The 10,864-nt window shown below is 43.1% G+C and overlaps 1 protein-coding gene across 1 annotated transcript; it reads left to right on the top strand.

Moving 5' to 3' along the window:
• Positions 1–9,934: 9,934 nt before the first annotated feature.
• LOC127137074 (benzaldehyde dehydrogenase, mitochondrial) lies at positions 9,935–10,549 on the top strand. The gene has a single exon (XM_051063567.1). It carries the CDS (start codon positions 9,935–9,937, stop codon positions 10,493–10,495), a length of 561 nt encoding a protein of 186 aa, XP_050919524.1. The 3' UTR covers positions 10,496–10,549.
• The last annotated feature ends 315 nt before the right edge of the window (positions 10,550–10,864 follow it).

The following is a 10,864-nucleotide window of genomic DNA, read 5'->3' as shown; positions in this document are numbered from 1 at the left end:
GGGCACCTTTCTTTTTCTTTTTGTGTGTGTTTTGGTTCGGATGCTGATGTAAGTCCAGTGATTGGCAGTCAGGCTCCACGTTTGCCTGTGTTTGTTTGTGTGCGTGTTAGCCGAACTACGACAACTCTGATTCTCATGTTCAGATGAGATACGTAGGCACAAGATGCGATGTCTTGCCGAGTTTGACTAACAACTAACAACTAATCCTTGTTTGCTTTCGCCCTCGTTGCGATCCTTTCTCTCGCCCTCGTTGCGATCGAGACATTCCCTTTCTCTTGCCCTAGTTGCAATCGAGACCTTTGTTCCCGTTAGTGTAGCTGAACTACGTTCTGCTCTGATTCTCATTCCCGATGAGATATGTAGGCATAAGACGCGAATGTCTTAGCGAGCACACATCTCTTTCACCCATAGGTAGCCGAGCTACGAAGACTCTGATTCTCATTCCAGATGAGATACGTATGCAGTGGATGCGACATCCGTGCGAGTCATTTTCTTTGACCCTCTCTTTTAGTAAATAGTACATTAGATAAACATACACCCTTTAGACAAGAACAACAAGAGTGGATCCCGTAGAGTACTACGGATGCGTAGGGGTGCTAATACCTTCCCTTCGCATAACCGACTCCCGAACCCAAGATTTGGTTGCGAGACCTTGTCTTTTCCTTTCCTTCTCTTCAGGTTTACTTCGAGCGTTTCCTTTCCCTCCTTTGGGATAAATAACGCACGGTGGCGACTCTTCTGTCATTTCTTTCTCGCCGGTTGTTTTTTCGCACCTCTGTATTTTTCGGGTTGCGACAGCTGGCGACTCTGCTGGGGATAATATTTTCCCTAAGCGAGTCCCTCCTAGCTTTTGTAGGTTTCTTGTTTGTTGAGTGTTTATTCTTTTGTACTGTTATTCATTTTCAGCATTTACCTGTTTTACCTTATTGCATTCATGTACATATGCTTGCTGTATCTGTGGGTTGTTTGTTTGTTGGGTTGGGACTGTTCTACGAGAGATAAGCCCACTACCCAGGCTTGAGTGTACACATAGGTGTTAGAGTGGATAGTCATGAGGCTTGTGTGGCATGTTGCTATGATAAGTCGTTCATGAGACCCACATTCCAGACGAGGTTTCTTTTGGATATATTCTGTCCTATGGGTGTTCCATAACGACAGATATTCCTCTAGAAATCGTCGACTCTGGTGACCATCTCCCGAGAACTCAGTCGAGGCCTCTCCTCCGAGACGTGATTATGTTAGCTCTGGTGGGCGCATTCTCGCTGCTCAATCCGAGGACCCCGAGACTGGGAACTTGCTTTAGGATATCCTGTTGAGAGGAGTCAGTGGAGGTCTTTTATCCCGAAATAATGCCAAACCTTCAGTGGTAAACGTATTATTCTCGACTGAAGGGCTGAAGCTGACAAACTTTTGTTCTTAGAACCTACCTGTGAGGGGAGGGTTTGATCTCTACAGATACGGTTTCTGCCAGTGGTGCTGTGATGGTGACTTTGGTTCAGCCAAATTTATGGACGTTTATTTCTGGGACGCCGGAGTTCTGTCCGTGGTTTATCAGCGGGTTCCGTTTATTTCGGATCCCTGGGCTGAATCTGTGGGTGCTCACTCAGATGGTGACTCAGTTCTCCAGACATGGGTTCAGATGCCAGTTGATCAGATTGACTTTGGGTTTCAGATGGTTGTGATCAGAGTTCAAGCCGAAGCTTCGGATCCTGTGTGCCGAGATGCACAACCTGCCAGTCTTGGCTCCATCCTTTGCATCATAGCATGTTTATTTTCCAGAAAATAATAATGCATGAAAAAAAAGTTAACTCGCATGTGCATATCCTTTTTAGGATCATTCATGATAAAATAGCATCCGCATCATATGCATATCATGCACATATCATCCTTGCATTGCAGACATGCTTGGGAGAGACTTCTCACTCTGGGTTTTGACTGAGACGGGATTGTTGATCATCGTCCGCACCGCAACCAGATTGAATCATCAGAGGAGTATGGATCAAGTCCAAGCTGAGTTGGCTGAGATGAGGGCAGAGCATGGCCCAGTTCATGACCATGATGCAAGGAGTTGTTCAGGGGCAAGAGGAGCTGCGTGCCTTAGCCCAGAGACAGGAAGCTGTGATTCTGCCGCCCAGTCGTGCTTCACCAGAGAGGGTCCCTGTCAATTATCAAATTACTGCTGTCACTATTCCCGTCAACAACTATGCCGTGGGTGAAGATTTGAGGGGTATTATAATCAGTGGACAGCCCCTTGCTACAGAGACTGTTAATGTCAGAGCAACCCTTGCTCCGGTTCGCCATCCTGGCTCTTCAAATCCTTCAAGTTCTAAAAAGCCATCCTCTGGGGCACCCAGAAGGGGAGAGGGTGAAACAAACGTTGTGCACCGTCGGAGGAGCGTGAACAAAGGACAGCATCGGCAAGTTGCTGCTGTGACTATTCCAGCCACTCAAACTCAACAACAATAGAGAAGACCAACTCAGCAATATCAGCATCAACAACATCGTCCTCAGCAGCAGACTTACCGGCCTCCCAATGGTAATCAAGCCAGTACGAGTAATGAGAGGAAGAAGATCATTTTTGATCCGATCCCTATGTCCTATGCAGAGCTGTATCCCTCTTTGATAGAGCGGAACTTGATTACTCCCAGAGACCCGCCGGCTATACCCGTCAACCCTCGGTGGTGGTATAGGCCTGAACAGCATTGTGTGTATCATTCGGGTGCTCCTGGTCATGATGTGGATAGTTGTTTCCAGCTAAAGATGAAGGTTCAAGACCTTGTGAGGTCAGGGATTCCGAGCTTTGAAGACTTAGGTCCCCGTGTTAATCAAGCTTGAAGACGGCAAGTCCCGGGTTGGTGATGGTTATTCTTCTGAGGTCTTCAACGAAGAGGTTTGTTCAAAAGCAGAAGTTGCTGATGCAAAGGATACTGACAGTTGTTATCCCTGGTGGGATCTATCACAAATGGGTCACTGTGGGTGTTCCTACAGTTGTTCAGAAGTCAGAGTAATAATCACTTTGTTTAAAAACCCTTCTCCCATGTCAAAAGGAGAAGTGATGACATTGTTGGCAACATTTTGTGCAATGATATTTTCATTCAAATAAATGCATGTTAAACATTTGTTTTTTCCAATTGTTTTCCTTTTTCGCTTTTTACATGAAATTGGTGATCACAAAAAACCCTAAAAACAGGAATAAAAACAATCTTTTCATCTGCATAACGATTGTTTTGTTTGATTTCCAAAAAGCTTTTCATATCAAAATCATTATGCAGGTTGTTTCTTAAACCCATTGAACACAATGATCTGACGTCATCTCCCAATTGTGAATTCCCTGTATTCGAAGCGGAAGAAGATGATGTTGAAGGGATTCCTGACGAGATTTTCCGACTTCTTTAGCAAGAAAAGAAGATCACTCAGCTGTATCTCGAGAATCAGCAGAACAACCAACCGGGGCATAAAAGAAAAAGAAAAAGAAAATACAAAGAAAGAAGAGGGTGCAAAATCAAAAGAAATCAGAATCAAAAGAAAGAAAGAAAGAAACAAAAGAAAAAATAGCACCCTCAAAGTCCCAAGTTGACTGATGCTGAATTCGATCGAAAAGAAGAGATTAACTGCCATGTGTCATGGTCAGTTATATCAGCGGAGAGTGAAGAAAGCACGCTATAAGAAGGTCAAGCCTCGTGTGTTCCGAGGGACCCTGTGCTCAAGAAAGTCTTGTCTTTCGTACCCGATTCCAGGGGCAAGTGAACCCTAAGCTATGAACGCCCATAGGTTGTCAAGAGAGTCTTTTCAGGCGGTGCTCTGAGACTTACAGCAATGGATGAAGAAGTTCACTCGTCCTGTGAATTCTCGATGCAGTCAAGAAATACTTCGAAAAAAAACAAAAAAAGAACAAAAAGCTCGCTAAGTCGAACACCCCAAAGGGCAACTTAGGCAAAAAGGAGCGTCTCGGTGGATTGAAAACCCGAAAGGGCGATCCAGGCAAAAGTTAGAGACATTGAAAAAAAAAGAATTCGCATCCCGCTAGATTGAGCACCTCACACTGGGGCAATCTAGGCAAAAATTAGGGATTTGGCAAGTAACTGCATCTTGACAAGACTGTGTTCTATATCTGTCATCCGTCAGGAATCCTCGATGCGTCGTCGACTGAAGCTCTGAATACATCGAAATTCAGAATGGTAGAGTAAGGGTCATTATGTTCAATGTAGCCCTCTCCAATATATATCACCGATTTCAAATTTGTACAGATCTATGGAGTCTCGCCCTTTGCAGACTACCATTCCATCACATCAATTTGAGCTTTTATCCAATTATTTGCACTCTTATTTGTTTCAACTCAACAAACGTTTTGCATGTTTTAATTGATAAAGTATCATTGTTTTTCAAAATAAATAAATTTTTCAAAATTGTTCTCAAACTAAGTGAATATTCACAATGATGGAAGGATACTTAGGAGACCCACAGTGCTCTCCCAAGGGCGGTATGATTACCAACAGGTAAGACAATTGTTCGTATCTCGAGCATGACTGTATCTTTTCCCTGTAGAACCTCTCATGGTTTCTCCTCAGCGAGATTGCCCAGTGTAGTGTTGGTTGAAGTTGTTCATCTTCATGTCCCCGGCAGTGCAGTTTTTTTTCTTCCAAGTCCCTATTAGCACCTATAGTGGGGCATCCCCAGTAGAGTGATGTTTGAGCCCTATTGTGGGGCATCCCTAGCAAGTTTGCTGTTTGGACGCTTTTTGTGGGGCAGTCCTAGGCAGAGCATTTATTGAAGACTTCAACTTTCCTCTCTCCAGCAGAGCAGTTTTCCTCCCTCCCCCAGCATGGGTGCTATTCTTGGAAGATTCAGTATTTGGTGGATTGACATCCAGTACTCCATCATGTCCTCAGATAGATCCCCAGCGGAGTTGTTAGCATGAGGAGCTTTATTAAGGCCTATCTATCTTCATCAGAGATCTGGTGGCTTCTGAGTATCTCTGATTTCCAGCACGAGTTGTTGTGGCGCGTCCGCCAGTATGTTGAACTCTTTTCTCCGGTTATGACTGACGATCCCTCCGGAAACCTCTGGTGGCCTTCCTCCCCAGCAGGATGGTGTTGCTCCCTGATATCCCAGTCTCCAGTGGATTTTCTTGGCTCTCTGGTGACTTTGGTTTTCCCTCTGAAAGAGTGGTGCCGGATGGTTGATTCCCGGACCTGTGTGTTGAGCATGTCTGTTTGTCAGCATTCATCATACATTTTTAGGTATCATGCATACATGCATAATCATAGCATTCAGATACTCATGATGCAGCTGTTGTCGTGTATCTGTTGATGGTTGTCTCCTGCTATTTGTTGATACAGATCTCTCCAGTAGATCCTCCCTAGCAGATATGGGTGTGTCTGATCTCTCCATGTAGAGCCAACCCCTTAAGCAGAAAGTGTCTATCCTTTCCTGCCATTTCCCCACTGAGATACATCCTCGTGGATGACGGTTGTTTCCGTTACCTCCCTACACGGGATGGGTTTTCCCTATTGAGTTCTTTCCTCATTAGGATGAGTCCTGTTTCAGTCTGCCTTTTTGATCGATCCTAAATTGGCTTCCTGTTGGCTGTCTCCCGTGCTTCCCTGGGGCATAAATGAATAGTCGCTCACTAATCGGCACTCATTCATCTTATCCTCAGCGGAATTTTTGGGCTTCTACCTACAAACCGGTAGTTGTAAGTCCTATTTCTGTGGTTTTCTACCTACTAACTGGTAGTTGTAAAATCCCATTTTCAACCCCTAGCAGAGGTAACCATTGTGGTTCATTCTGATTGTTGGCGGATTTCGCGGTCTTCTACCCACTACCCGGTAGTTGTAAATCCTTTTTTCTCACTCTGTCTCACAGTAGATTCGTTTGGTGGCTTCTACCTATAAACCGGTAGTTGTAAGTCCTATCTTTGTGGTTTTCTACCTGCTAGCTGGTAGTTGTAAAATCCCACTTTCATCCCCTCGTTGGAGTTAACCCTTTGTGATCATCCTATCGATGATTGGTTACTTTTTCCGTGGTTTTCTGCCTACAAACCGGTAGATGTAATCCCCTCTTTGCAGTTATCAGTATCCAGCTTGCGGTATTGATACTCTTTTCCCCTCTGGATACTTGCCTTGATCAAGCAGTATTGTCCCCAGTGGGTCTTCCCCTTTCTTTTGGGTATTTGCTCCAAGTCAGCAACTTTATCCTCTTTTGATTGGTCATCTTTGGCATGCCTAGCCCTGGTACCCTGATACCTTTCTTTTCGGTCGATTATTCATTTAGCAACCTACAACCCGGTTATGGATAATCTTCCATGCGAGTGTGTTATCTACATTTTGACGGCTATAGATAATATATCTCATGCACTCTTTGGTCAATCTTTCGATTGTTATCCCCAGCATAGGTCTTTGGCATGCGTGCCGGCTCACGTATCACTGTTTTGTTATCTTCGCCGATGCTGATAGACATGAAGTTTTCCCGGTATCCAAACCGAAGTGGCATTCAGGCCAGTTTTCCCGGTATCCAGACCGAAGTGGTGTTCAGACCAGTTTTCCCGGTATCCAGACCGAAGTGGCATTCAGGCCAGTTTTCCCGGTATCCAGACCGAAGTGGCGTCCAGGCCAGTTCCCGGTATCCAGACCGAAGTGGCATTCCAGGCCAGTTCCCGGTATCCAGACCGAAGTGGCATTCAGGCCAGTTCCCGGTATCCAGACCGAAGTGGCATTCAGGTCAGTTTCCGATTTCCAGATCGAAGAAGTTCTCAACAGTCAGGACGAAGAACTTGTGGTGTTCAGACCAGTTTTCCCGGTATCCAGACCGAAGTGGCATTCAGGCCAGTTCCCGGTATCCAGACCGAAGTGGCATTCAGGCCAGTTTCCGATTTCCAGATCGAAGAAGTTCTCAACAATCAGGACGAAGAACTTGTGGTGTTCAGACCAGTTTTCCCGATTTCCAGATCGAAGAAGTTCTCAACAATCAGGACGAAGAACTTGTGGTGTTCAGACCAGTTTTCCCGGTATTCAGACCGAAGTGGCATTCAGGCCAGTCTTTCCCGATTTTCAGATCGAAGAAGTTTCTGACGATCAAGTCGATGCAACTTGTGGCATTCAGGCCAATTTCCGGTATCCAGACCGAAGTGGTGTTCAGACCAGATTTCCGGTGATCAGACCAATATTGATACTCTCATATTCCGATGCTTAGTGCGGCGTTCAGGCCATGGGTATTCCTGTGTTACCATTTATTTTGGTATTCAGGTCAACTTTCTGTTTCGGTATTCAGGCCGATTTTCACCGTATCAGACGGATTCTTCTTTTGAGATTGCTTCTTTGACGATGCTGACAGGCATTGTTTTATAGGGATTCATGATCAAAATCCGGGTCTTCTTAGTATTTAACCATCTCCCACTATGATCATGTGAAGAACATCCTGCTTCATATTCTCTAGTTGAAGACGTTTAAATAGGGGCAGCTGTCATACCGCGATTTTGGTCCTAAATTTTTATGTTTGTTTGGCATGCTTGGCCTAACCTTATGTTGGTTTTATATGAGGATTGGTTTTGATCCAAGGTCATGGTGTTGTGATTGTGGGTACATCTATGGTCTTGGTCATCTGAACGATCAAGCTTCTTGTGTTTCAAGCCACTTGCTAGTCATGTTTTTGGTTCATGGATACTATGTCAAAACCCTAACCTTATGGTCTTATTTCATGGTTTTGTTCATACACATTATCAGTCAAGTTATTTTCTTTTCAAAAGTCAAATATTCAAGTCATGATTAAGCCAATTTTGAAAACCAACTTCAAACCATTTTGTTAATCCATTTCAATTTATTTCATGTCATTGTAAACCATTACATTTGATCCCATACAAAAATACACAAAAATTGACACTTTGACCAATCGTTGACTTTGGTCAACAGTTGACTTTTTGGTCAACTTTGACCAAAGTCAACCCAAAATCCACAAACCCAAAATTCCATCATAACCATCGATTCGATGTCCACTTACAAAGAAATCACAAGGAAAATACAATTTTGACCATTTGTTGACTTTGGTCAACAGTTGACTTTTGGGTCAACTTTGACCAAAGTCAACTTTCATTTGCCCTTGATCATCCAAACTTGGTTTAGCCTCTTGATGTAATGATTCATCCAATCTTCATGCTTGATTGTGTTTTTCTCTTGGTTTCTTCCATTGCAAGTAATGCATTTTGTGCACCATGTCATTTTGGCCTTTCGGAACCATTGACCATTGGCCTTGGTTGCCCCTAATCAATGTCCAAGGAGTTCTCTAACAGTCCAACCAGTTTCCTTTTCCCATCACTTTTGGTTGTAACCTAAAACAACACGTCAAGCCAATGGAAATATATGACATGCTAGCCCTGATGCTGCGGCAGTCAGTTCAGTACCATGTTGCATTTGGCCTTGCATGAAACCTTGCAGCATGCATTTCTGATAATTCACCAAATGTCTTCTTTGTTGCTATATCTCCATGGTTCATCCCTCATATTGCCATGTATGGTTTTTACAGAACAAAGTTCTTAGGACTGGTCAGGCATTCTGTTTTCTTCCACTACCCGTTAGAACTGGACTCAGCGTACAAGTCAATGTTTTCTTTGAGGTATCATCAAATCGTCGTGGCATTTGGTATGGGGATGACATGGACAGAAGCGGAAAAGTTCGTTCTATCTGGAACAGGCTTCTTCTAGAAGACGTTGTGGTTCCTGCTTTTGTGCATATGCTGCATTGTGTAAAGGAATTGTTAGGGCCAACAGACTTATACTATTCTTTATGGCCTATTGGTTCCTTTGAAGAGCCATGGAGCATTTTGGTTCAACAAATATACAGAAATGTTTGTAATGCTCCAGTTATCTATTCAGAATTGAATGGAGGAAGATGGGAATCACCGAGCGAAGCCTTTCTTCATGATGAAAAATTCACCAAAAGCAAGGACCTTGGTTTGGCTCTCATGCAATTGGGAATGCCAGTTGTGCATTTGCCCGATTCATTATTTGACTCTCTTTTAAAAAATAGTACCAGCAAGGTGGTTACTCCTGGTACAATACGTGATTTTCTTAGGGAATGTGAAACATCTAATTATTTGAGCAGATCATACAAGCTGCTATTATTGGAATATTGCCTTGAGGATCTGGTTGATGATGATGTTGGTAAAGGGGCTTACAATCTGCCCTTGCTTCCTTTAGCAAATGGCAGTTTTGCATCATTTTTGGGAGCATCAAAAGGTAATTCATACTTCATTTGTGATGAATTAGAGTACAAGCTGCTGCAGCCTATTTCGGACAGAGTGATTGATCGTAGCGTTCCTTCCAACATATTGAGCAGACTCTCTGGTGTTGCAATGTCTTCAAATACCAACCTTGCTCTTTTCAGTATTCATTATTTTGTTCAGTTATTCCCTGCATTTATGCCAGCTGACTGGAAATATAAAAGTAAAGTATTCTGGGATCCAGACTTGTGTCAAAAGCCAACATTATCATGGTTTTTGCTATTCTGGCAATATCTAGGAAAGCATAATGAAACATTGCAACTATTTAGTGATTGGCCAATTTTACCATCCACGTCTGGATTTCTTTTAAGACCTTCCAGACAATTGAAAATGATAAATGGAAGCAATCTCTCGAATGCAGTACAGGATATCCTTGTGAAAATTGGATGTAATATATTGAAGTCAAGTTATGTAGTTGAACATCCGGATTTATTCAATTATGTATCTGATGGAAGCAAGGTCACAGCTAGAATATCCTGCAGCAACCGTGACAGTAAAATCATGAGTGTGGTTGGTCTGCCGGAAGAACAACCGTGACAGTAAGAATATCCAGCAGCAACAGCCTGCAAAACCAGTTGAAACAAACCATGGACAGTTAAAGGAACTGAGTTCACTGCTGCAGAAAATAGAAGAGTAATAAAAGAAGAAGAAAATGCAAGGAATGGAAAGAGCTGCAGATTCAGGAGAAACTCTTCAAATGGCTTCTGTTGGAGATCCATTCAAGTCAGGAATAGAACAAGGTCCTCAGATTGATGCAAAGCAATTTGAGAAAATATTGAGGTATATTAGATCTGGTGTTGAAACTGGGGCTACACTTGAAACTGGAGGAGAAAGGCATGGCAGCAAGGGCTTCTATGTTCAGCCTACTGTCTTCTCAAATGTTCAGGATGACATGCTGATTGCAAAGGAAGAGATATTTGGTCCAGTGCAATCCATATTGAAATTCAAGAACACTGAAGAGGTAATTCAAAGAGCAAATAATTCAAACTATGGTCTTGCAGCAGGGATCTTCACAGAAAACTTAAACACTGCTAATACTTTGACAAGAGCACTGAAAGTTGGAACAGTTTGGGTACACTGCTTTAATACATATGATGCTGCAATTCCTTTTGGTGGATATAAGATGAGTGGACAAGGCAGGGAAAAAGGAGAATACAGTATTAAGAACTACTTGAATGTGAAAGCTGTTGTTACTCCCTTGAAGAATCCAACATGGCTTTGAGCATATGAAATAGAAGATCAATATAAATGAGGATTTTATGATGAGAATGAGGAAGATATCCAACGAGTAGGAATGGAGGCAATTCAACTCAGAAGCATATGCCGACATTTTGCTTCTACTTGGATAACCATTCAAGATCTTCTGTGCTATGTACATGGACCATGTCTTCGGTCTCAGAAGATCACCCAGTGTATAATCTGCTGCATAACCTGCATCTCTTATCAACCTTTTATGCTGACCATCCCGTGATATAAACCAAGCGGCGAGTTTGACTGACAGCATCAAATATGTCGCGCCAACAGTTTCTATGCACGGGAAATATGCCACTATCGAGTAACACATTAGGGAGGCTCCAATCAGGAACATTAT

Source organism: Lathyrus oleraceus, chromosome 4 (assembly GCF_024323335.1).
Source record: "Lathyrus oleraceus cultivar Zhongwan6 chromosome 4, CAAS_Psat_ZW6_1.0, whole genome shotgun sequence".
In the NCBI taxonomy this organism is placed as follows: Eukaryota; Viridiplantae; Streptophyta; class Magnoliopsida; order Fabales; family Fabaceae; genus Lathyrus; species Lathyrus oleraceus.
The sequence above is the reverse complement of the archived record's forward strand: the minus strand, read 5'-3'. Positions and strand labels throughout refer to the sequence as shown.